Source organism: Mastomys coucha, unplaced genomic scaffold (genome assembly GCF_008632895.1).
Source record: "Mastomys coucha isolate ucsf_1 unplaced genomic scaffold, UCSF_Mcou_1 pScaffold22, whole genome shotgun sequence".
NCBI classification, from domain to species: domain Eukaryota; kingdom Metazoa; phylum Chordata; class Mammalia; order Rodentia; family Muridae; genus Mastomys; species Mastomys coucha.
The window spans coordinates 43,710,051-43,737,582 of record NW_022196905.1 but is presented as its reverse complement, the minus strand read 5'-3'; the positions used below and the strand labels follow the sequence as shown (position 1 = coordinate 43,737,582).

The following is a 27,532-nucleotide window of genomic DNA, read 5'->3' as shown; positions in this document are numbered from 1 at the left end:
GTGAGACATAAATTGAAGGAAATTGAGCAGTATTACCCTGTCCCCCAAGCATGAGGGAACCACTCAAAACATGTTTGCCTGCCGTCCGCACAAGGTCCGCCATCTTCCAACAATGATGATAGAAGCCATAGTCATGCACTTCTCACCGCTCCTTAAGAAAAGTTTCCCATTTATTAGCTGTGTATTCCTATGTGTATATATCTTGCTCACTGCTGTAATCCACACAATCTTAAAACCCACATATGTTGAATTAATTTCAATTCATAATTTCTTAAACTGTTTCCTGCCTTCAGGCAGGCAGACAAAGGTATAGCCACGAGGAACGTAACAAATTATGTGTTACTCAATGATTTCTAAAATTAGATTTACAGCCTTCCCGTGGATGGTGAGCATACTTCTTTTAAAGGAAGGAAACATACATTTCTCATTCTTACAGGAAATGTGCGTTTTGCATTCTTACTATGAGTTGTGGACATGATTGATGCAGCTGCAGTTCTTCTCACTACCCCGGGGCTCCTCCTCTCATCCCATCGAACCTGTAATTATTACTTGGTAATATTCTTTATTGGGCTCTGAAGGAAGTTTAGAAGCCCTGACTATATAAAGGCCTTGGGTCTGTAGCTCCTGCTATGAGCTTTTTCATTATTGTTTTTGATTAGTTTTACAAGCTTAAGATTAGATTTTTTTTTTCCAAATTTCAAACATTTACATTTCCTTTTTTCAACATGTTGAATGTTAGTTTTGACATTTAATAATCAGTTTGGCATCTAAGCTTGAGTTAGAGGCTCTCTTGTCCTCGCCCACTGGTGTTTTTCCTCTGACTTCCTGTACGCCAGAAAGTCCAGGCCTACATCAGGCTGCCATGTATTCTTCAACCACAAAATCTACTTTGGCTTGTCATTACTGACACTCTCCTAGAGAACTCTGTTTACTTTCTAATAATTTTGAGTTCTTTGGTAAGACTATTTTATGAACTTTGTAGTTCTTAAGCTTGTGTAGATGTCTATTATGTAGGATTATGAACTATTAATTGAATGATGGCTTGATTTTTATCTTTAGGTAACTTCTTATACATTTAAAATAAATGTATATATTTTCATATCAAAGAGCCCTAAAAACAGGAGAGGAGTTAGAGATGCACTCATTCCCACACTCAGGAGTCCATAAAAACACTAAGCTGAGAGCCATGATAGATACTCAGAAGTCCTGCTGCAGACCCGTGCAGGCCCAGTGCTTGCTGCTTCGGTCTCTGAGTTCACTTGATTTAGAGGCCTTGGTCTCCAAGTGTCCTCCCTCCCCTCTGGCTCTCAGACTTTGTACCTCCTCCCCATGGCTCTGAGAGGAGGGATTTCCATCATATTTGTAAGAATAGTGGGAGTCTTTGCATGGTTTTCCTTAGACAGTAATTCTGACACATATTTTCATGACATCTTTAATTTAAAAGTAATATGTAAATATCTCAAATAACACCCAACAGATTATTGCCAGGGATCTGCTGTGCCTGCATTGTAAGCAGAACACTTAAATAATTACAAAGCCAATCATTTGCTTCAGTAGAACCTTTTAATTTTTTCTTTCAGTAAGCATGCCATGTTGACTTGGTTAAATTTATTAATAGTGAGCTATTTTCAGTAAATGTAAATGACAGGAAGTCGTACATCGGAGATAAAAAAATGAATAATGTTATCTGCAGCCCAGATTCCTTCCTGTCTAGTTAATAAGCAGAGAGAGAGATGTGCTGGAGCTGCAGGCCTTGGTTGTGTAACACAGGTGTGCACAGTATTTAGAGTCCAGAAGAGGGAATAGCTACCCAGAAAGCCACTGGAATGACTCTTCCACCAAAGCATGATGTTCAGACTTGTATAAAGTCTTTCTCTTGGCTTCCAGCCATCTGTACTGATCTGTCTCTTCTGTTGTAAACAGAATTACTTTGTTAAATAGCAAGTCCAATAGATGGATTCAAAAGTTTTGTCAGACAGCATAATATCGGGGCATTGCTGTCAGGGCCTCCTCTGCCCAGCAAGCTGTACCTGGAGAGCAGAGGTCCTGCTGTGACGCTCTTGCCCCCATGTCTGAGCTAGGACATAGATGTAAGCAGGAGTCTCTAGTCAAATTATATGGTGCCTTAGAATGTGGGGCAGTATTCTGAAAGTCTCACAATCAAAGTATTATTAAAGTAAAATAATGGTCACCTTTGTCTTTCGAGAGGAAATTCTTTTGGTTCCCTGTAGATTGCTTTGGAGGGAGAAAGGGCTTGGTGTCCAAGAAAATGACTTCACGTGATAAATTCTTCCCTTAGTGAATATTTTCAGGTTAGTTGAAATCTCTGTCTCCTGAGCATATAGATATTTTTTATTAAAGATGAATGCTTAACTTTGTTAATGTGTTTATTAAAGTTGAATGTGTAACTAAAAATCCACAGTAGACACAGAAAATATTGCTGCTTGACCTTTTGGCCGAGGTCAAGTGTGAAGAAGTGAGGACACATTCTGTGGCCATCAAGCACTTTCTCTTCTCTTTGTTGTGTTTCTCTAACCACCCAACCACTGTTTCTTAGCTCAAGGAAACTCATGCTGAAATAGCAGTGCGTTGTTTTCTCTGTAAAATCCTAGTCTTTTATTGTGTGAACTTGATTCTGTTCACCCCTCCGGCTTACTCTTTTTAACTGTAAAATTGATGAATGAAGCTCTCGATCAGCTTAATGCTGTCTGTTGTAGCTGTGTATGTTGTCATGGGAAAATTAACAATTCTCTTATTTTTAAACTCTTGGAAAAAGAACTTGTGTTTCTTTCTGATTTATATTTTTGACCTATGCTGTTCTGTGCTGCTCAGACGTTTTGTTTCTGAACTTATCAGTTGTTTTAAATGTTAACTTTTTTTTTTTTTTAATTTTCTGTTTTTTGGGTTTTTTTTGTTTTTTTGTTTTTTCCGAGACAGGGTTTCTCTGTGTAGCCCTGGCTGTCCTGGAACTCACTCTGTAGACCAGGCTGGCCTTGAACTCAGAAATCCGCTTGCCTCTGCCTCTGCCTCTAAATGTTAATTTTTATAAACACTTTTTGAAAGCATGTTTAGCATATAATTTGAACATTTTCATGACTATCTGTCACTAGTATGGTGAGTTTTATAATATATACATATATGTTTTTTTCAGAACACCATCATGGAGGCTTCTATTCAGCTTCCTTCCTCCCTTTTCTCACCAAAACAAAAGCGAGAAGTCCGAGCAATGGATGACTCCCTCTATAAGCTTCAACTCATTGCCTTCCGCAATGGAAAGCTTTTTCCAGCCACTGGAAATTCAACAAAGTTGGCAGACGATGGCAAGCGGCGGACAGTAGTGACCCCTGTGATCCTCACAAAAATAGGTTTGTGTGGCAGATGTTACCCGACAGTTGCTGGGCACTGTGGCTTTATTGGTTGCTCTTCCTAAAAATATGCTTATTTTTGTCCTTTGTTGTTTTAACGAGTCACTAGTGAAAAAAGATCTTGCAGAGTGCCCATCAGTGTATAAGTTGGCATTTAATTGTTTATGAAGTTTGTTTGAGAAATTCCGTTCTTTCCCATTTTCTCCAGATGGTGTGACCGTAGATACCCACCACATCCCTGTTAATGTGACTCTGCGCCGAATCGCCCACGGAGCAGATGCAGTGGCAGCGCAGTGGGACTTTGATTTGCTGAATGGACAAGGAGGCTGGAAGTCAGATGGGTGCTGTATACTCTACTCGGATGAGAACATCACCACCATTCAGTGCAACTCCCTGGGCAACTATGCTGTGCTAATGGTGTGGCCGTTGTTAGCTTGGTGTATAAATACTATATATTCTAATGGTTCTCTATGCATAATTAAGCCCAAACGAAGAATTTACTTTTTAACTTAACATAACTGGCTCCATTTAATTATGTAAGAGGTGATTCTGGATTTCAAGGGGAATTGAGTTACTACAAAGTGAAATGAATGAGGCTGTACTTTGCAGAGGATGCTCAGTGAACTATAAGGGAATCAGATCAGCTACACTCTGACCTTAAAACGTGAAGAGATAGCTTGGGTTTCTGCAGTTTGACTCCTTCAATGTGCAGCGGTTTGTTTGCTGAAAGATTCACAGCGGTTATCAAAAGGTGTTGGACAGCATGCCTACACGGCTAGCCTTTTGAGTGGAAGGTGACCGTGAGAATGGATGGCAGTGACTTTAGTAAGTTCTGTGGCTATGGAACAGTACTGATTTGATTATCACTCGGTTGTCAGTCAGTCCACCGACCAGTCTTATTCACCAGTGGTGTTGCCTGTTGTTCCATTCTTAAAGGAACTTCTGTTAATACATGCAGTCAGGTCTCCTAAAATACTTGCCTGAGTCTTGAGATACTTGATTCATTCTTCTCTGTCCTGAGCACATCAGGATGAAGTGACCCACCTTAGTTACTGTTGTAGCTACTTTGCAGTTATTTTCCAGTTGTTACATGTTGGCTCCATCTTGGTTGTATGTGTAGAGCACCGAGAGACCACTACAGGTATGGAGACATTGCTCAGAAATAGCCAAGACTTCCCTGTTTATTTAATTTCAATTGTGAATTTGGTATCTAGATAGTATTACTTATATATACTTATACTTGTATAGATAATCTTGAAACATAGTTTGTTATACTTGTTTTTTTTTTTAAATGTTATAGCATTTACCAATAGAAATGATCTTGAGGTAAGCCCGGATTATAATAGTTTTCCCCAGGGTTTGCTTCATTTTCCTTGTTTCTGTCTTTTAATGCTTTTCCTGGTCCCTTGGCATATAAAGCTTGAAAATGGATATTTTACAGGTGATAGGGTTGTCATGGCAGTGACTCCATGAATCTTTGCACACAGCTGTAAGCAGTGCACTTGAACCATATCCAACATACCTGTACTTCAGCATGCACACTCTTGGAATCCTTGATGGATGGAGGACTACATACCACTAGAACCAACTTTATTTTTATTATTATTATTATTATTATTATTATTATTATTATTATTATTATTACTACTACTACTACTACTACTACTACTACTACTACTACTATTATTTATTTATATTTACCTTTTGTGCTTCAAACCATTGTTCATAGCTAATGAGATGTCTGGTTTCTTTGATTTCACATTTCACTGTTTTGCAACTGTCTTTGAATTAAAGCATTACTGGGCCTGTGAGCTGGCCGAGTAGGTGAAGTGCTCTTTTCCAAGCCGAAGGTCCCAGTTCCATCCATAGGTCCCACATATGTTGGAGGAAGAGAACTGACTTCTTCAAGTTACCCTCTGACTTCTATCCAGGCCACATGGCATTCAACTTGCGTGTGTGAGTGCGCACACACACACATACACACACACACACACACACACACACACACACACACACACAAGGTACATAATTATAATGTGACAATGATTAAAATTTGAGACAATTTCTTTTTAGGCCCTCCCCCTTTTTTGAGATTTTAATACAATTACATTCCTTTTTTTTCCCCACTTGCTCTCTTTTAAATTCATGACTTCTTTGTCCCTTAATTATTATTGTTGGTGGTGCTGGTGGTGCTGGTGGTGTGTGTGCTTCTCAATACATAAATACAACCTGCTCAGTCTGGTACTGTGTTTGTTTTCGGGGCTGACCACTGGGTATTGGACAACCTATTGGTGTGAGAAGATTGTTTCTCTAGCTCTCAGCTTTCCTTAGTGTGTGTAGGGTTGAAGCTTCATGAGTTCAGCCTTCCACATTAGCATGTCCATTGGTGTCCTTGTTCAGCTCATGTTTGGGCAGTCATGTCAGTGAGACTTCATGGCTATAGCTTCTGACATGTCTAAAAGACATGATCTCACAGCAAATTCCCTGTTCCTCTGGGAGGTTAAGACCTTCCAGTCTCCTCTTCCTCAGTGGTCACATACCTCTAGTAGCAAGAGTTATGTGGTAGATGTCTCAGTGGAGTCATCTTTGTGGAGTCAGTTCCACAAGTCTACATTTTGATTGGTTTTGGCTTTAAATTGTTCCTCATTCACATTTGAGAGTAAAATATTTGGAAGCCATGTAGCATTTGAAGGAGAAACAATAGGAAATACAAGATTGTCTGAAATGTATGTAATACTGATCAGAAGTTGAGCAAAATAAAGGAAACACAGAAATCCTGCATTTTAAGCTTCACTATGATACCGCACCATGTGAAACTTTTGTTTTTGTTTAATCTAATACTAGTTGAAAGCTTCTATTTTTGAATTCCCTAACTGTTCTTCTAAACTATTTAAATTAGTATAATCCTTTTCTAGAAGGAATAAGCTATTCTTTTATCTTTCAGATTTTTAATCTTTTAAAAAATGTGAAACACAGTTTTTCATAGCTGGAAGACTGCTAAGATCTTTCCCCCTATTTTCACAGAATCTTGTTTTCTGAGATGTAACTGCCACCTAGAGGCAGAAGCTAGAAACACAGCTGGGATTGCTGACAAAGTTGTAAAGTTACCATAGAGTGTGTAGAAAATTTAGAGTTGCTTCTTCATCATACAGACTTAGGTTGTAGGCATATCTCTGAGCGCTTATGTAGCATTCATGGAACCCTGGGGTCTATCATCAGGACTACAAGAGAAGATTGCACCTATCCTATAGTACTTACATCAAGTTAAGATAGAAATAATGCCTTTTTAAAATTGAAAACTATTGCTTTGTTTCTTCTAACCTTTTATTGACTCATAAATGTAATCCTGTTTTTCTTGAATGTTCTCTTCTTAGGTCTTTATGTAAAGTCAAATGTCCTTGTCTCTAGGAAGATAAGCCATGTGCTTATGATCCAATTGGGAAATGTGCTTTAAAGAATGAGATACAACTACTGTTTTTGCTGCTATATCTACAATAGATGTTATCCTGGTTGGTTCTGCTTATCCCTACAGTCAGTTAGAGGGAAGCTATCCAGTAACCTCAAGGGGGGATTATCAGCAGAAGTTGGAATTGCTGCATTGATATCAGAAATGCCCAGTGGGGGTCAGAAGAATCAAAGGAGTGCTGGGCAATAGAGGCAAATAGGAGTAGACACTATGTAGGATCTTAACACCTTGTTCATTCAATAATAGTGAGGCCAAAGTGCTCACTGTAGGCTTTGCCTTTATTTCTCGAATTGTCTAGTTGTAAAAACCAGTGGCTACTTCCTCGTTCCTCTAATAATGCTGAGTTTGCTGAGTAAAAGCAAGTCAGTTCTAATTAGTACATAGTTGACCAGAATGCCAGCAAGGTTTCTGCCTAAACAACTTTTAAACAACACACTCATCCACATCAGTTGTTTTAATTATGTCTGTATGTGAAGACACAGTGGGAACCCCTCAGTTGTAAGTTTTACATAACTGTAGCTAATAGTTCCTTGCATATTGAAGAGGTTTCTATGTTCAGACAACATGCAGCCATGTTTTCACCTGTTTTCATACATGCTTGCTTGTTGTGTACATTGTCCTAAACCCTGCTTCCAGGATTGAGAGATGGCTTGGTAGATAAAGTGTTTGCTGTGAAAGATTGAGGACCTGGAGTGAAAAGCCAGATGTCTCTGGGGATACCATTAAGGAGGAGTACCATTGTGAGATGCTCTGGCCAGCCAGTCTACTCAAATTGGTGAACTCCAAGTTCAGTAAGAGATCCCATTTCAAAATATAAGGTGGCTCTCTGTGAGGTCAAGAGCAGCCTGGTCTACAGAATGAGTTTTAGGACAGCTAAGGCTACACAGGGGAACCCTGCTGCAACAACAACAACAACAACAACCCAAAAGCAAAACGTAAGATAGAACGTGATTTAAGAAGACATCTGTACCTACCACTGGACACACTGGGGCAGTGGAGGTGGGGCAGTAGTAGCTGATCTGCAGTAGGCACTCATGTGTCAGGCACTCTTTGTGATTTTTATGGTATAGGCAGTTGTCATAGTCTCTTGTCCATAGGTCTGGAACTGAGGTAGTTTAGCTTTGGGACAATGACTAAAATCCAAGCAGTGTGATCCAGAATCACTATTCTAACTATACTGCAGAACTTCATCTCTTACATCTCACATGTCACAGAGAGAAAAACACACTGTCTGTCTGCCCCCTCTCTCGTCTCTGAGGAATGTCTTCTAGCCCTGCCTTAATGGCCTTAGATTTTCTCTGTTGGATCTGTTTCCAGCAGTTTGCTTGTACAGTTTCACTTTACACATTTTATGATGTCCATACAAGATAAATTTCTGCAAGATGAAACTAAGGATCAGAGGGACCAGCTCTTCACTTTCTCATTAACTTTCAAGACTGGGCAAAGTACATATACCCTGGAGTTTGGATTAATGCTATTTCCATGTCATGCCCACCACTAACTGTCAAGGTTGCTACTCCAGCACTTAGAAGTCCCATGCATTTCTTCCCCCTTTGTAACACTGTGTGCCATAGGTAAATTGTGATTGTGCTCACAGTCCACGCTTGGTGCCCATGGTATTGCTTTGTGTGTCTGCTCTCTCCCTCATTTCCCCATTACATTGGGGAGATTACTCTCTGTGTGAAGCAGTAGTTCATATTTTTCAGTACATGCACATCAATTCCGTCCATGCAGTGAAAATACTGAAAACAGTCCATTATATTGATAATGCACATCAGGTGAGTGAGTGGAAGCTGATCTTGATGAGTCACATGCATGCTTTTGATTGACTGTGCATTCCTATGAGTAGAGGCCAGGAATGTGAACCATCCCATGCTTAACTTCAATATTAATGCCCCACAGCTTACTGAATCATTGGTACCAGCTTAGTCTTGGTTGTTAGGACATTTCTTAGTTGCTTGTTGTTCTCATTGGTATTTGGAATCATCACTTTGGTGAGAGTGATTTCACTCTGTTTCTTGTGTTATAAGAGTGTAGTTCTTATTATTACAGTAGTGACTGGGATGTTGAACCTGCATGTGGATTCTTAGAGAATTTGCTGAGGGCAAAGGCCAGCCCCAGTGTGCCTGGCTTGTTTTCTGGGTTCCCGATGGTCTATGAATACACACACTCTGTGCATGTAGGTTTTGCAGAGCCCTTGTCAGACTCTCGGGTTCTCCTCCTGCCCCCTGTGTGAACGGGATTCCTTAGATGTTTTGTGCTTGACTTCCTAGGGTTTTTTGTAGTCAGGTAGTCAGTGATCTTTACATCCTGTTTATAGAATCCCAGCTGATCCCAAGTTCACAAATGTCTTTTTACTTGCCTTTTTCTTCTTCTAAATTTTTCCTTTTTTATATTAATTTTTATCTTTGTTTTCTTCAAGACACCCCAGTATGATTTTCCTAACACATTTAGTTTCACTGTTCAACCAACACTAGTTTTGAGTGTTGTGTGAAATACAGTGCCCCAGTTTTTAAGTGATCTCTTGTTCATTGTTGATGGTGTGTGGAGGTTATAGAACCTTTAGGCAGTAGAGCTCTCATGGAGGACATGCATCCCTGGGGTAGGCGTAAAGCATTTATAGCCTTATCTCACTTCCTGTCTGGCTTTGTTTCCTGTGTATGGAGGAAATGAAATCAGACAGATTCCTACTGCAGGCACCACATGCTGTGATGAACTCTTCTTTCTCTGAAACTGTGAGCCACAATAAACTCTTTCTTAAACAAACAACAAACAAATAAAACTACAATAATTAACACAATGTAAGGTAGGAAGCCGTTACTTCAGATAGATCACAGAGATGTCAGTTGGGGCCAGAGCTTTTAGTCAACAGCATGTCAAACATTCAAAAAAAATGCCCAGTAGCTAAATGTCTATAATAGCCCATGACCATTCTTTGTTCCCTCAGGATCTGACTGGATCAGAGTTGTACACCCCAGCAGCCAGTCTCCTGCACCCTGTGGTTTATACCACTGCCATCACTCTCCTCTTATGTCTCTTGGGCGTTATCATCAGTTACATGTACCACCACAGGTAAGAGAGCACATCTGGCCATCATAGCTCTGTGCACTTAGAGGAGGACTTCCGTGTGATACAGATGGTACCCTTACAAAATAAAGATGCTTACTGTTGGCTGCCCACAGCCTTCATTGCATGCCATCTGGGATATGAAGAGCCATCAGCTAATTTCAGCCCTGAGGAATTTTCTTATTCCTTCTGTGCTCCGTTGAGGACATCTTTCCATTTCCAGTTTGCCGGGGTCATACCTGGAAGAGACAGTGGGAGTGTGAGCTGGAGGCTGGGGTGGTGGGCACAGGAGCAAGAGGGCTGAAAGCAGAGTTGGGTTTCGTCATGTACAGGGTCCCGGCAGAGCTGTCTCCTGGTAGGACACAGTCCATGTTTGTATCTTACAGCTTTCTCACTGTTGCTGCCTCTTTAAAGATAGCACTTTGAAGAAAGTTGATGACATTTACATAGAGGGTTTGGTTTATGGTAATTGGAGACACAACTATTGAAACTTTTATTTTCTGATCAGAAGTAACAAACTAAAAGGATTTGCTAAGCCGGAAACTTACCTTACAAAAGATTCTGCTAGAGCATATTTTCCTATTTAGGTCGGACATGTATGGCATTTCTTGACATTTGCTTCGGAAACAAAAGGTGATTTTGATGTATTTTTAAAAAAAAGGAAAAGAAAGATTTAAACATTTCATTATAAAAGGCCAGGAGGAAACGAGTTGGGCATTTCAGCCATATGTGCTATCCAGCTTGGGCAGGACAGAAAACTCAGTGGTACATTAAAGGCATTTCTACAAAGCTCAGCATCAAATTCAGGCTTCTTCAACATCATTTAGTGACAGCTGTCCATGTTCTGATGACGGAGAATGTGTACAGCTTTTGTGCATGCTGTGGGTCTGGGAAAGTCTTTTTAATATATAAAGCTAAGTGTTAAGAGACAGTGTTAGCTTAAATGGACTGTCAAATTGTGTGTGTGTGGTCTATATTAAGTTAGTAAGATTATTTAAACTTAAAGCATATAACTATGATCTTTGGTGGCACGGGAGTTAACCTGGAGCAGCTCTCCAGAGCCCTGCTGCCAGTGTCGCAGCCTGAATGTTCATGTTCCTCTTTTCTCCAACAGCTTGATTCGAATCAGTCTCAAGAGCTGGCACATGCTCGTGAACTTGTGTTTTCATATTTTCCTGACCTGCGTGGTGTTTGTGGGAGGAATAACCCAGACCAGAAATGCCAGCGTCTGTCAAGCAGTAAGTCAAACTTGAAAGGTTTTAGGGTGGAAAAAAATTATGATACTAGAAAATAACTTTGTGTTTCATTAACTGTAAAACAAAAAACCTGTTTCTCTGGAGTCTTCCCTTTACCTGCGGCCCGGCCTAATGCCTGTCCACCAAGCAATCTAGCAGTGTTCTGGAAGTTTTGAATATTTATTCCCAGCCTAATGACTAGCTCTAAAAACTTGTCTCTGTCCTTAGCAGTTGCCTGTTACCTGTCAAGCCCTTTACAGTGATTAATAGTTCATTTAAATGTTTATAAAGTCCCAACTTTGAGTGAAAAATAAATGGCATTTTCCTGATAGATTTTAAAGGAAGACTTAACATTGATAAAAAAAAAGGAATTGGGTGAAACTAAGAAACCATTAGCTTTGCTAAATGTAAAGACTTAAATATTTACCTCTTGTTTTAAAGTATGACCTTTGCTCTTCAGGTATAATGTTGTTATGCCTTCTTCTCCTCCATATAAGGATGGGGGACACATAGTTCTCTTTTGTTGCTTCTGCATTGCTCATCTGAGAGTAAGAGGCGTAACTCCGTGGTGAGGAATTGGACTGCTCGGATTTGCATCTCCGTTCCGCCACTTGCTGAGTGTGCTGGCGGGCAGTTCGTTGAACTGTTTTGTAATTGTGACCTAGAACCTAGAAGGTGTGATTTGCCTTCAGCTCATAGTACACAGGTGAGCTGTGGTGTACTGCTATGCAAGCATCTCGTCCCAGAGACTTCCTGTTTCATGTAACTATGAGTGTCCACTCTGTACCCACCACACAGCGCTTCCCATGTCCCCATCCCTCTAACAGTCAGCTGGGTCTCCACCTTCTGTTGCTTGTCTGCCTTTGACTTCTGAGGCTATTTAACATTCTACCATTGTGCAATGTCCTTGACGTTATCTCTGCTGTTGAATATGACATGATTTTCTTCTTTATAATGTTGGAATAACATTCCATTTTAGTACCTTTGTGGATTTATTAAAAATAGGAATTGTCTCCACCTCTTGACTTTAGTAAAGCTACAGTGAAAATACAATATAAATGTCAGTTTGAAATCTTGATTCCTATAGTTAGTGTGTCTGTCTCAGTTTCTGACCTGCAAATTGAAGTGATAATTGAATTGTTGGGTGATATGATTGTATATATTAAAAATGCAAAACTAATTCACACATGTATTACTAGAAAAGACATGAAAGTTTAGAAAAGACTAAATATGACTTTAATGTACATCAGTCTCCTGCTAGTATGCAGACATGATGTCTTCGTTACTTTCTGATTATAAGACATCATGATGAGCTGGGCATAGCAGCTCATACCTTTCTTTAATGCTAGCACTTGAGAGGCAGAGGCTGGCAGATCTCTGTGAGTTCAAGCCAGCCTTCAAGAAGGAAGGAAGGAAGGAAGGAAGGAAGGAAGGAAGGAAGGAAGGAAGGAAGGCAGGCAGCTAGCATGATGAAGACAACTTACAACAGAAAGCATTTGATATGAGACTCATTGTTCTAGAAGGCAGTAGATCCATGGCAGGGAGCAGGCAGGTATGCAGGCATGGAGTGGGAGATGAGTGGGTTAGATCTCAGGAAGTACGTTGTCCAGAAATCAGCTCAAGCTGGGCTAGAAGGATTTCCGGTTGCTATGTAAAAGCCGGCATACTTTAGGAACTTGTGAAACTGGTACTGGGCTACCAGAAGGTGTCATTGCCCTTGCCCCCAGGAGAAAGGACTGATGAGTCTCTAATAACATATACCTGGGGTGGCATATCCAAGCCCATGCTGGCCTGCAGGCTCCCTCAGTCCCTTTTCACAGGTGCCCATTATACATTTTAAACTCCATGCTTACCCACTGCCCACCTCCCCAGACTTTCTGCCTTTATGATAGCAAGGTTTTCCCCTGCCCTGCTGCTCTCTGGCTCTGACAGATAGCTGTGCCACATCCAGTCTGCTGCTTTCTCTTTCTGCTCAGAACTCTTTGCGATGCCTCTGGATGCTCTCTGTCTTAGTCACAGGAAAAGCCTTCTCCCAGTCATGGAGCTGCCGTTTTAGTGCTCTCTTTACTGCACTTCTCACATAGAGAGCTTATATCTGATCCACAAGTGTGCTCGTGAACATGTGGATCCCATGGACTCTGTTGGGTGGAATGTGAGTGGACATCCTGTGAAGCTTCACCTTTAAAGTGAAAGGTTTGCAGACCATGGAGCCTGCAGTTTCACTCTTCGGTTTAATGCCCTCGCTCTTGTGGGTGTGCATATGTACATGGTTATGTATATTCATGTAGTGTTATATGCAGTAGCAGAAACCTGGAAGCAACCAAATGAATGCCTGTCACAGAGAGAAACTTTGGGCATGTAGTGAATAGTGAAGAGCAAAACCAGTGAAGCTGAGGTAGAAAAAGGCTGAGAAATTGTATTTACACTGAGAAATATTTTTACTAAGATAAAGATGAGTAATGTCACCTACTTTAAACAAAGGTAGTTGCAAGAAAACTGAAGAATAATAATAGGTTTGATAGTTCCCTAAGAATCGGGGTTACATGGTTAACATAGAAACAGGTTATTTTCAAGGTCAGAATTTTATCATGCTGGTGGATTTTCGGATGGTTATTACATGATAAACAATAATTTATTATCACAGACACAGGCCATGCTTAGCCCAGTCATGTTGTATTATTGCCTTTTGTGATAAATTCGTCACTGTATTCTTAAAAACAAACTTAAAATAGTTGCATATTTGTAACAATCACTGAGAAGATTTAGTGTCAGAGTTTCAATGGGAGCAGGCTTATACTAACTTTTCTAGTACTGCCTGTATTGACAGTTACATCTCAGCTGTGTGACGTGTTTGTAATAGCCATTCCTCTGCCCTTGAAAGCATACTTTCAGATAAGTCTTGGATCAGGTGATACAGACAGAAGACATCTGCTTTGTTCTTGGTCCCTCATATTCACATCTCTGCTTCTAGCTTGGGTTGAAGGTACTATCAGTCACAGTTTTAGAGATACTGTCCCTCATGTACCTCTGTCAGGGCTTGCTATAACTTCATAATACCTAATTATTCTTCCTTGTCTCTGGACTCTAAGCTATCATTGGATTCGAGGTGAGAATTGTATGGCTTGGGTTGTCCACATTTATCAAGGAACCAACCTAAGATCTGACCTGTGGTAGGTGCTCTGCAGTTACTAAGAAAAAGAATCCTGTGCTTGTGGATAGACATCAAGCCCCTGTCCTTGTTGACCATGGTTCCTGTTAGTACAGCCCACAGTACACTTTGGTACAACTATCCTCAATTTCACCCCAAAGTACTCTTTGGTTTCTTGAAGCAGACATGTTAATTTATTTATTATGAATAGGAAGGGACTATTGTAAAGATGGCCAAATGGTATTTTTATAGCCTCTCTACAATGAAGAGAAGGGGATTGTGTGGACTCCTCAGGAAGTCAGAACAAATGTTCCAGTTAAAGGTTTATAAAGTATGTAACAGACATAGCAGCATTGTTCTTGTGTTCATGACTCGGGACTCCTTACTCTGTTCTCACATTGTAACGATCCAGTTGGTTGGGCTGGGAAGGGCATGTGTAGAAACCTTGTAAGGATTTCCGATCCTGGTGGGTAGTAGTTCTTCTGTGCCTGCCTCATCCACTTGTTCTACTGGTCTACCTGGTTAAGGCTTCTGTATTTCTCCTGTAAAATATGTGTTACACTGGTTAAATAGAATGATATTTATGTTCTTCTGTCTCTAAAACTGAGCCATTAATAGGTGTGCCTTTAATTGAAGCACTTGGGAGGCAGAGGGTATGGATCTCTGAAAGTTCAAGGCTGGCCTGGTCTACATTCAGAGTTATAGGCTAGTACAGAGACCCTGTTTCTCTATAAACTGAGGACTTTGGCACCAGATGTATAAAACTGAGAACATGACCATTCCAAGGCATGGTTGAGGGTAAGGTTTTTATTATAGATATGGGGTAGAGTATGGCCAGAGGCATCTGGAAGAGGCCAGAGCAGGGAGAGAAAGTAGTACATTGAAAATGGCCACCAAACTGGTCTTGGGCATGAGAGAGAGGAGGGAAAGAAGGTGAGGGAAAGACAGAAAGAGTGTCAGCAAAGGAGCCCAAGAAAGGAAGACTAAAAAGAGAAATGGCAGGGTTCTATAGGAATGAGAAGCTGAGGAAGAGAAGTCTATGAGCTGGAGAAGTTTAGGGTAAGGGTGAGGTGAGGAGGGCCACAGGTAGCTGTAATACTCAGAAAGCCAACAGGCCAGATGTGCCTTAGTAGGTTATAGGCACCACAGTTAGCTATTTTCTTTTCGACCTGACAGTCTCAAAGTACACCAACCATGTAATCACTGAGCTCTAATGTGCTCACTTTTAGGTACCATTGTGCATGTAGTTTATATAGTTGTCTCTCTCTTCCCTCTTTCAGGAGTCACATACTTACCATTAGAGGGTGGTATTACACATTCTGCTCCAAGGTGATTGGCTGAGAATGTTGGAAGCGTCAGCTGCCAAGTTCCTATCAGTTCTAGTATTCTGCTGCTTTTAAGTGGTTTGTGGAAGGAGCTGGAGGAAGCAAAGAGGCAGAGCTGAGAGTTTGAAGAGGCCTGGCCCAGGGTTGGGGAAATTTGTGTTCTACCATGTTCCACTGAGTAATTGCTTGGTGGTTCATTTTCTGTCCTTGGTTTTCTTCGCTGTGCATAAAGGGATTGGCTGCACCTTCCTTAACTGTCCTTGCTGTTCTGCTGTCCCGTGATTTGATCTCCACATAGAGTGCCAGATGCCCTTCTCCTGTGTCCTTTTCTATCTGTTATCTAGAAAATCGCTGTGCTGGCACAGAGAGCCAGTGGGGAAAATCTAATCAGGAAACAGGAAGAGCTATCTACTTGTGACTGAGTCTTTAATTTTTATGTTAACCCTAGAAGGCACTTTGGTCTATTATATAAGTATGTAAACTGAATCATGTAGAGGAAAGCACCCCAAGTTACTAGTGGTGTTCCCCAGCAGAGATGTGATTACAATGCTGCAGTTTGATCTGATCCTCCCCCTTCTGTTATTGTGTACCGCTGAGGTTTGGGGCCTTGTAGACCATCACACTTGAGTGCCCTGGATTAGTAATGCTGACCTCATGGAGATGCTAAAAGTGTTACGTCAGTAGCTTACAGTAATATTTTTGTAGGTATGTTACTATCACTTACTTCTGGAAGCTGTTTCTTATAATTTTTGCCTGTTCACATGTGATTATATTCATTATACAGGTGGGTTTTGTTGTTTTGGTATGACTTGGTTTGGTTTTGGTATAGCTGTTGTGTCTACTACAGTGTATACATACTATGGTGGCTTAATTGAAAAAAGGCAATGTAAGTATATCAGAGTTTATATTGTTATATAAGTAACATAAGTAAGTGGGGTTACACCAGCATGAACACTGGGAACAGAACCTGGTTCCTCTTTAGAAACAATACACTCTCTTAACCTTGGCACCAACTTTCAGTCCTGAAGTAATTGTCCTTTCCCCTCCCCTCTTGAGAGAGACAGGAGTGTGTGTGTGTGTGTGTGTGTGTGTGTGTGTGTGTGTGTGTGTGTGTACATGTGTTCACATATTTGTTATGTGTCCCCCTATGTGTAGAGACCCAAAGTTGACTTTGAATGTCTTCCTGGATCTCTTTCCACTTTATTTATTGAGGTAGGGTCTCTCTCAGAGCCTGAACTTTGCTGACATGGCTACTCCATCTAACTAGCTTGCTCTAGAGATCTGTCCTGAGCTGGGGTTACAGGTTGCTGCCATGCCTACCCAGCTTTCCTGTGCAAATCTGAACTCTGGTCCTCACTTTTACAACATAGTGCTTCTCTCTGGCCCAAGGTATCTTTCTTAAGGAATGATAGGTTACATGTAGTATGTCCTTTATGTGCCCTGTGGATTACTTATTTCTAAACTGTTTAAAAAATTTCCAGGATTGGCTTTCCTTGGAAGTTTGGTGTATTTTACGTACCATCCAAGTGTAGGGTGGAAGGTACCGCACTACCAGGAGCCTCTCTTCTGGACCTCAGCTCCAGTTTTATTTATTGATTTATTTATTTTTTGTGGATTGTTACTTGTTACTGTGACTCTGAAAGTCTCTATGTTCATGACCATTTTACCGGGAGGTATTTTGAAGAATGCACACTTTTTGGAAATTTAGAAATGCTGTAGAAAACATGTCAGAGGCCAACTATTAAGTTTTTCTTCTTAAAAAAGTGCCTTTCTTGACTGGATGTTTTGAAATGTTTATAACTTAAAATATTTAGTGGTTCTAATTCGCTAGCAATAGAACCTATGCCTTTGAATAAAAACTCAGTGATTCTTAAATTTCCTGATTTCTATGCAACAGATGTGCGTGTGGTTCTTTTGCTTAAGGCACTGAGGATAATTCAGGAGGCACAAAGGGTTGTGATGTTTGTCTCTATGAAACTTTCTTTCCTTGCAAGTCAATAAAACTGCTGTGAACAAAGGAGCCACTTCTGTCCCTAGGAGATGATGACTTCTGATTCTTCTAGTTGAGATAAGTGAGATCCACTGTCATAGCACTTCCAGAGTCTGCAAGATTTATTCTGGGTTGTTCCTGTCCTGGCTCAGGGCCATGTGGAGCTTTTGTGCCTCTAGGCTTTAGCTGCAGGTTGGCTCTTGTTCTTTTGTCACCGACCTCGGTTTGGAAGTGTCAGCAGGAGTTTGAAGGTTGGAGAGCTACCTCTTTAATGAGAAGCTTTTCTTGGTGCTTTTAATTTCTAGAATTTTCCCTGTAATAATTGTGAGAGGAAAAGAAAGGTACTGATCCAGGACCCAGTCCTCAGCACCATGTAAAGATGTGCCCTGTACTTCAGCTCCTAGGGGTAGAGGGTCATGTGGAAGGAGTGCAGTCTTCATCAACTACATGGTGTCATTAAGGTCAGCTTGGAGACCTTGACATTCTGCTTCCATAATAAGCAAAGAGACAAGAACAACTGTTGGGAAAGGTGGCGAGTCATTAGTTTAGAAAGCTGGTCATGATATGACATGCTTATAAATCTAGCACTTTTGAAGCTGATGCAGGAGGATTGCTGCAAGTTCAAAGGCGGTCTGGGTTACATAGTAAGTTACAGGCCACCCTAGGCTACAGATTCAGTGTTAGTCTGATCTTCTGCCCCCATCCCGTAAAAGAAAACAAAATTCTAGATTGTGTCCTTGCTCTGCTGATGTATACTGGTTCATTTCTTTAAAAAAAAAAAAAAAAAGTTCCAAGCCTCTTGTGTTCCCTTTCAACATCATACAGAATTGCCACCTCAGCCAGAGGGGTCATGTGATCAGCATACTTCCTGTCATAAGCAAATGAATCTAGTCTCTGTTATCTGCTGCACTGCAGCTACACTGTCAAACACCTAGTGTGCCGGTGAGTTTATGCCCACTCAGATTCCACAGAAACCCAGTGCTGTCTGTCAGTAAAGTCCTCACTATTAAATTGAAGAGACTGAAATTCAGGATTCACTTGCTTTCTTCAACATGGCACTTACAATAATCACAATAAGTACTCTTAGGAATCAATTTAACATAGCTAAGTACTTGAGGTGGTGCATGATTTTGCTGAAATCACAGTCAGGTAGGAGAACCAGTACAGTCTTAAACTGAGGGAAAGTTTTACCTGCTTAATCCTTACCTCATTATATCACTTTCTTGCCAGCATATGGCAACTCTCGGGCAGAGCCCAGGTGTGTCCCATCCCCTCCCCTTCTCTGCTTCTCCTTGCTGTGGCAGTTAGAAGGTGAACCAACTGATAAGTTGATCTTCTGTTAAGAACCACCGCATTTTAATCAGGCTCGAGAAAACATTTGTTTTGTTTTGTTTTTTTAATTGTCATACGTTGTCCAATCTTCCTTGTAGGTTGGAATCATGCTGCATTATTCTACCCTTGCCACGGTATTGTGGGTTGGAGTCACTGCTAGAAATATCTACAAACAAGTCACTAAGAAAGCCAAGAGATGCCAGGATCCTGATGAGCCACCCGCACCACCACGGCCAATGCTGAGGTATCCTGAACCTTTGTTGTAGTGCAGGTGCTCATTAAGTATTGTGATTGTTTCAGTTGAACCACAGTCTAACTTACAACAAGAAGCATTGGTGTGGACTTTGAGAAGTAAAAGGAAAGACTTGTAAGCTGACTGGTTCTCAGTGTTATAAGCATCAGCATCTCCCCTGTACCCCTAGAGCTCAGAAGGAATGAGAGGGTCCCGTGGTTATGTGCAGAGTAAGAAAGAGGTAGCAGCTCTCTATGAAATACTAGCTTCTTGAAATTTTTTGAGATCACGTATCATTGATCTTCATCTCAAGAATGAATTTCTTCTCTCTACAAAAGACAAAATGAGTTTGGAGTTATATCTGCTTCCCACTCATTACAATAAAAAGAATTGTGAATGGATTGAATGTGCTAGATGAGCAGAATTATCAGTGGTGAGTAGGCTCACTGAAGACCTGATGTGCACCCGGCTGAAAGCACCCCTGCCCCAGAGTTTGCAGAGCCGGCTGTGGATACCTGTTGTTCAGGCCTCTAGAAAGTGCAGAATTGCTTGTACAAAGAAGAGGCACTAGTGAGAGGAGGGCACTTGCTGAGCTGCTGGCATGAACCTGCTTTGGGGTTAGGGGTGTGGTAGAGTTGTACTCTACTGGAGATGCGCAGGGTATGTGGCTTGAAGGAGTGGGGTCCTGGGGACCGGTGCCTTGGGTTGAGGGGCTTTGAGGTTAATATTCCTGGGGAGTTTATTTTTATTCATACTCGATAAAGGTTAGTGGGAGACCAAGTCAATGATTCAGCCCATTCAAGTCTATCTTGGGGTTCAGCCCATTCAAGTCTATCTTGGGGAACACGTACATTTGTTAGGTTAACTTGCAGGAACATGGGTGACTCAGATAAGTGTCACCATCTAGTTCTACTTATTGCCTATATACCTCAGCAAAGGGCCTCTTAAGTTGTCTAAGTTTTGTAAGCTTCATGAGTTTTGTAAATTTCTTAAGAGATTTATGCATTTCATGCCCACCTCTTCCAGAGCTGTACAACAACTAGCCATGTTAAAATGTGTATAGCTGCCAGAGATCTTTCACTCAGGAAGTGAATGGCCTGAGAGTGTCTTGTTAGGACAGTGTGGCATTAGTGTGGAGTAGAAGTTGGGACGCCTGGAAATGAGAAATGTTGGTGAGTCACTGGGCTTTTCCCTGAGGACTGGGGCCAGAGAGCATATGCTAGATGTGTGAGGAGGGTCGTTGGGATTGGATGGATTGGAGAGTGTGAGTGTCAGAAAGGTGAAGACATCTGCAGGGTTATAGTAAGCTGGCAACCTGCAGATGGTATTTCCATCAGCTAAAAGTGCTACAGGAAAAATAGCATGCATAGTAAGCACCCGGGAGGTTTACCAGTGCTCAGCCCAACTCACTTCCACATGCTGCTGTCACTGCAACACTTATACTGAGCAAGATCTAGGGAGAGTTAGGAGTGTAGCGATCCTGGGCGGCATCTGTTTCCAGTAGATGAGCTATGGGTGAAATGTAAAAGCACACCAGATAGACCGGGTATCTCCAGCACTCATCAGGTTTGCTCGCCCAGCCTGGAGAGGCACACTGTAGGATTGGCTCAGATGCCTGTCATTGTGTGAAAGAACTGAAGAATATCTGCTAGCTGAAGTCTGTGAAATCTCATCCTCCACAGTTCTTCCTACCGTATTTTATGTGTGTGAATCTCAAAAGTTGCTGTGTAATAATAGACTGACAGTTTTTGGCTCACCAGCTGAATTTAATGGAAGCCACCTTCCCTGAAAACACAACCCTCTAAAAGCTTAGGTAGACCCAAGTGTTCTTCCACCTGGCCACAGGGTGGCAGCAGCTGACCAGCTTTCCCCAGCTCAGAGCCGGTTCTTTGAAAAAGAAGGAAACAAATGGAAAAACAAACAAAACAGAACAAAACATAACAAAGATCCAAACCAAAGTCATATGGGTCATTTATAAAAGCAGTCACTGAAACTTGTCTCAGTGTGGTATTGGAATCTTCAAAGAATGACAGGTAACGTGTTTAGACACTGCAGTAAGTATTCCTGCCCTATAGATGGGATAATGAGCCATTGTCCCTCCTAGGTTCTACCTGATTGGTGGCGGGATCCCCATCATAGTGTGTGGTATCACGGCAGCAGCAAACATCAAGAACTATGGCAGCCGGCCCAGCGCACCCTAGTGAGTACCCCATGTTCTCTGTACACCTCACCCCACTACTTATTCGACAGTTTGCAGGCACAGTTGATGCCAATCTCCTAAGTGCTTTATTGAACTACAGTGTCTAAGCTAGTTGCTCATGTTCTTTCCTAGTTGCTGGATGGCCTGGGAACCGTCCTTGGGAGCCTTCTATGGACCTGCCAGTTTCATCACTTTTGTAAACTGTATGTATTTTCTAAGCATATTTATTCAGTTGAAAAGACACCCTGAGCGCAAATATGAGCTCAAGGAGCCGACAGAAGAGCAGCAGAGATTGGCAGCCAATGAAAATGGTGAAATAAATCATCAGGACTCCATGTGTTTATCTCTCATCTCTACATCCACATTGGAAAATGAGCACAGTTTTCAGTCCCAGCTTTTGGGGGCTAGCCTTACTTTGCTTCTGTATGTCACCTTGTGGATGTTTGGGGCCATGGCTGTTTCTCTGTATTACCCTTTGGACTTGGTTTTTAGCTTCTTCTTTGGAGCCACGTGTTTAAGCTTCAGTGCTTTCATCATGGTGCACCACTGCATCAACAGGGAGGATGTGCGACTTGCATGGATCATGATGTGCTGTCCAGGGCGGAGCTCATACTCAGTGCAAGTCAACGTCCAGCCTCCCAACTCAAGTGCGACTAATGGAGAGGCTCCAAAGTGCACCAATAGCAGCGCAGAGTCTTCGTGCACGAACAAAAGCGTATCAAGCTTCAAAAACTCTTCCCAGGGCTGCAAGCTAACCAACTTACAGGCTGCTGCGGCACAGTACCACAGCAATGCCTTACCTGTGAGTGCCACACCACAGCTTGATAACAGTCTGACAGAACACTCGATGGACAACGATATTAAAATGCATGTGGCTCCTTTAGACGTGCAGTTTCGAACAAATGTGCATCCAAGCCGCCACCATAAAAACCGAAGTAAAGGACACCGGGCCAGCAGACTCACAGTCCTACGAGAGTATGCCTATGATGTCCCAACAAGCGTGGAAGGAAGCGTGCAGAATGGCTTACCTAAAAGCCGGCCAGGCAGCAATGAAGGACATTCAAGAAGTAGGAGAGCTTATTTAGCCTATAGAGAGAGACAGTACAACCCACCCCAACAAGACAGCAGTGATGCTTGTAGCACACTTCCCAAATGTAGCCGAAATGTTGAAAAGCCTGTTTCAACAAGTAGTAAAAAAGATGCACCAAGGAAGCCAGCTACAGCCGACCTTGAAAGTCAGCAGAAATCTTATGGTCTGAACTTAGCTGTTCAGAATGGACCAGTTAAAAGCAGTGGGCAGGAAGGACCCTTGCTAGCTACTGATGTTACTGGTAATGTTAGGACTGGGTTATGGAAACATGAAACAACTGTGTAGCATTGCAGGGGCTTCCAGGACAAGGTGAAACTGTGATACTCACATTCCTTTAAGCTATGAACTCTTAGAAACAAACTGTTTACAGCTGCCTTAGGGATACAAAACACTTCTGAATATTCTTGTGAGCTTTGGGATTTACTTATTTTATATTCCTAAATTGACTGCCCCCACCCCAAGAGTTAAAAAGTGTTTTATAACATTGTTTTACTTGTCAAAGCATCAATAAGATATTTTGGAAATTGAAAATATAATTTCTTAGAATCTGTTATATCTACTTAACATTTGAGGCTTGTATTTAATAAAATAAATAGAAGTTTGTCATTGTGCTAGTGGTTTATGTTTACACTGTAAAAAGCATGTTAGGAGCTGGTGAGATAGCTCCATGGGTTAAAGGTGCTGGCTGCCAAGTGTCCTGGTTTGTGAGTTGTAATCCTAGCATCCATAGGGTGGATGGAAACACCTCTCATAAATGGTCATCTGGCCTGCATATGTCTTCCACCATACACACACATACTTATGATACATACATGCGTACATGCATGCATGCATTTTGAGAGCATTTTTAGCTGTAGTTTAATAAAGTTTGTGCAATGATGTTTTTCAAGGTGAGTCAGGCATAAATAATCAGATGTACTGTTGGCTTAACTGTACTGATTAGAACAAGTGTTATTCCTTGTAGCAAAGGAATTTCTGAGTAGATGTTTTCATAAATGCAGTTTTAATTGTTCTAAGGGTTTAAAAGATCTCACAGGATGATTTTTTTAAAATGGAAATACCATTGGAACCTGTTGTGTAAATTGTGTATTTTTGCCGTATCATTTTGGTCCTATTGATGTTATTTTCTATATTTTCATGATTTTTCAATTGTTTATATTTGAGTTAAAGGTTCTTTATCTTCTCTTCCTACCCCTTTTCTCCTTTTCTTCCTTTCATCCACAGTGTCTCAGGCTGACCTCCCCACTTCCTGTATACCTGAGGATGACCTTGGACTCCCATTCTTTATCTCCCCATTGCTGAAATGACAAATGTATACCATCAGGTCCAGTTTAGATAGTGCTGAGACTCCAACTCAGGGCTATATTTATGCTGGTCAAGTATTCTATCAACTGAGTCACATCTATAGCCTTGAGTTTAGTTTCCTTAGTGGTTGTTCTTGGTGCCCTATACAGGTACTGTTTGTTGTTGTTGTTGTTGTTGCTTTAATACATTGAGAAGCTCACATATGAAGTTCCCATTCACTCTGGAGTCTCCTAGATTGTCCTTTATGTTGGTTGCCTTATGTTTTGTGTTGAACTGGAAGTGTTCTTGACTTTATGCTAAAGCACTGGCCTTTATATTACATCCCAATGGGAAACAATTCTGATAACAGAAGACAGCATTAGTTAGAGCTCAGTGCTCCTTAACCATTCAGATCCCTAGTCTTACAAGGTCTCTCTTCTGTAAAATATAGTGCTATGGGAAAAAAATGTCATACATCTTAGAAATAGAAGTCTCAGAGTTTGAATCAAGTCAGACTCAATAGCACAAGTTCAAGAAGTCCTAAAAGAGGCGAGCAGCTTACCTGAAATGTCAGACGCAGCATGAAGTGCTCACTCTGGGGCATTTTAGCCGCACTCTAGCCCACAGTATTCTTCACTGTCATTGGGGTCCTGCCAGAGAAAACGACTAGTTTTTAGATTGCAGTACTAAACCTGACACTTATGTTTCAGCTTGTATTGCATATGATGCCAGTTTTTGCGACAGTCTCTTGGTAGGGAAACAAGGCAAACAGCTAGTAGATCGCTGTTGCTACTCTCTGCCTTCTTTTCAGCCAAGTCTTGGAAACTGAGGGATGGAGCCAAAGAGCCAAGCGGATGGGTCTTTTCTTATTACTAGTCTTGTTTTTCTGAGACAGCTCAATCTGTTAGTTTAGTGTTCAGGCTGTTTCACTGTGCTGCTGCTCAGCTCTGCTCCTGAAGAGAATGACACTGTTGTTCCTTCCCCAGTATTTGACAAAGACCACGAGGAAACTCACTTCCCAAAGGTGCTGTCTTTGGTGGTGTTGCTAATTTAAACAACTTGAAGTACAAGAAGCCAAGGACAGGTTATGAAGGAAGTCATGCAGTTGGAGGAAATGAGGCATCTGGTTTTGTTTTGTTTTGTTTTTTTAATTTACTTTTTTTTTTCCCTTGACCTAGGTTGTCATGCAGTTCAGACTCACCCTGAATTCTGTATACATACAGAATTATTAGCTAAGGCTAACCCCAGGCACCTGCTCCTCCTGCCTCCTTTCCCGCCAACTACTAGAGAAGATTTCAGTATGGAGTGACGGCCTGGGCCACCTTAGTGGGAAGGGATATTACAACATGAAACACCATGAGTAATGACTTTCTCCATCTTTTGTATTTGATGGAATTAAAATTTGATGGTTGTGTAGAGGATATGAAAAATGCATTTCTTTTATCCCAACCTTTCTCATTCATGATTTATGGCCTGATGCTGGCTGAGATTTCTGTATTTCTCATAGAATTATAACTTACTAACAGATATTGCAGTCTTAGAGATCAGTCAGCACTTCGGTTTTCCCATGAAAAAGATTTGACAACCAAGATTTACAAATTCTTGACTTTTTGGAATTCTGCTGAGTTCCGCCATTTTGGGGATGAGGGCCTCTTTCCTAATGGTAAAGCCATTGTACCTAGAGCTGCCTTTGCTTCTGCTGCTCCAGAGGAGCTTGCTGTGTATAATTTCATCTGATTGCACATACATCTTAGTTGCTTTGAGTTTTATAGTGAAACATAGTTGGTAATATTTAAAGGAATACAAATGGTTATATATGAAAGTCATTCTTTAAAGCATGTCATATAACAAGAGGGAGACGTGATTATATATACTCTTACATTTTTGTTCTTTATTTTGTGACGGGATGGCATGAATGTGGAACTCAGAAGACAACTTCAGGAGTTGGCTCTTTCCTTCTACCATGTAGGCTCAAGGAATCAAACTCAGGTTGTTAGGTTTGTGACAAGTTCTTTACATTTTTGGGCCATCTTTCCAATCCTATATTATATACTATTATATAACTCAATGTTATACTGATCTACATTTTCTATGTTTGGATAAGTAAGTATTATCATTCTCATCATTATTATTTATTCTTTCATATATTATGTCCTTCCTCTTTTCCTAGTGCATCACCCATATCTCCTGCCTCCCTCCCTGTCCATTCATCCTTGGCTTCCCTTCAGAAAAGGGTTATCAACCAAATAAGGCATGTAAAGTTGCAGTAACATTAGACACCTTTCCTCACGTTAAGTCTGTACAGTACAACCCAGTAGGAGGATAAAGGTTCCAGAAGCAAGCCAGAGGGTCAGAAACAGCCCCTGCTTGCTTCCTCTGCTCAGAGTCCCATCAAAAAAAAAAAAAAAAAAAAAAAAAAAAGCTAACAACTATAACATATGCAGAGGGCCTAGGTAAGACTCACAGGCTTCTTGATTGTCAGTTCAGTCTCTTAGTCCCTGTGAGTCCAGGTTTGCTAACTGTATTTTCTTGTGGTGTCCTTGAACCCTGTGACTCCTAGAATCCTTACTCACTCTTCAGCAGAATTCGCCAGCTCAATCTAATGTTTGGCTGTGGGTATTGGTATCTGTTTCTGTCAGTTGCTGGCACTGACCTACTTTTTAAGTAAAGACTTAGAAACATGATCTCTGTATAAGTGCTTTTGCATGTGAGTATTAGAATTAAATTGTAAAGTAAATGTTTAATATTTCAGATGCTTCTTAAGTGATTAACTGATTTCCAAATTTATGCTATTTTGCATGTACATGACAGCAAATCATGTTCAGTTTATATATATGGTAGATGGAAAAGGTACCATATGTCTCCATGCTGAGTGGGTTCATGCTGGAGAAAGACCATTAACTTTGACTTTTTTGTTTCTTGAGTTGAACTTATAGTGCCCCAACTGAAGTTGGTTGAGAACATAAAAATGGAGGAAGGAAACAAACAACATATGTGGTTATTTGAATATGCTTGGCCCAGGAAGAGGCACTATTAGGATGTGTGGACTTGTTGGAGGGGTATGCCACTGTGGGGATGGTTGTTGAGACTCTCTGTCTAGCTGCCTGGAAGTCAGTCTCTTCTCCTGTTTGCCTTTTGAACAAGATGTAGAACTCTCAGCTCCTCCAGTGCCATGCATACCTGGATGCTGCCATGTTCCCGCCTTGATAATGGACTGAACCTATGAATCTGTAAGCATACCTCAATTTAATGTCCTTTATAAGAATTGCCTTGGGCCTGGTGTCTGTTCACAGCAGTAAAACCCTAAGACAGAAGTTGGTACCAGGGACTGGGAAATTGCTGTGATAGGTCTGACCATGATTTTGTTTGAAGGAATGTGAATTTGGGACTTTGGATTTGGAAAGCCATGGAATGCTTAGTGGGCCATACTAGTAGGAACATGCAAGGCATAGGTGTTGAGGGTGTTTTGAATTCTGGGGATCATTCTTACGTTGCTGTGATGAAGAATATTGCTGCTTTTTGCCCTTGTCTGAAGAGTCTGCCTGAGGCTAAGGTAAAGAGATTTCAGTTAATTGATTTCAATTAATTGCATTAACAAAGGAAGTCTCAGAGAAGTCTAGCATAGACTTCGCCCTCTGGTTTACTCTCTTGAAGAGTGTTTTGATCCAGCATATCAGTCTTAGAAAGAAAAAACTATATAAAATGTATGGTTCAAGAAATAAAGGGCGCCAGGAAAGGCAAAGGAGCAAAGTCCTGTGCTCAAGGAGACAGACGGACTAAGAAGTCCTGTGCTCAAGGA

The 27,532-nt window shown here is 41.2% G+C and overlaps 1 protein-coding gene across 1 annotated transcript in view; it reads left to right on the top strand.

Annotated features, from left to right (window-relative positions):
* Adgra3 (adhesion G protein-coupled receptor A3) overlaps positions 1-23,059 on the top strand; it is a 97,804-nt gene extending 74,745 nt beyond the window's left edge. The window contains exons 13-19 of the mRNA XM_031342237.1: positions 3,152-3,365; positions 3,574-3,782; positions 9,779-9,903; positions 11,012-11,135; positions 19,026-19,171; positions 21,264-21,359; positions 21,492-23,059. Coding sequence (XP_031198097.1) covers positions 3,152-3,365; positions 3,574-3,782; positions 9,779-9,903; positions 11,012-11,135; positions 19,026-19,171; positions 21,264-21,359; positions 21,492-22,734 — 2,157 coding nt within the window. The 3' untranslated portion in view covers positions 22,735-23,059. The remainder of the gene's footprint in view (positions 1-3,151; positions 3,366-3,573; positions 3,783-9,778; positions 9,904-11,011; positions 11,136-19,025; positions 19,172-21,263; positions 21,360-21,491) is intronic.
* Positions 23,060-27,532: the final 4,473 nt, after the last annotated feature.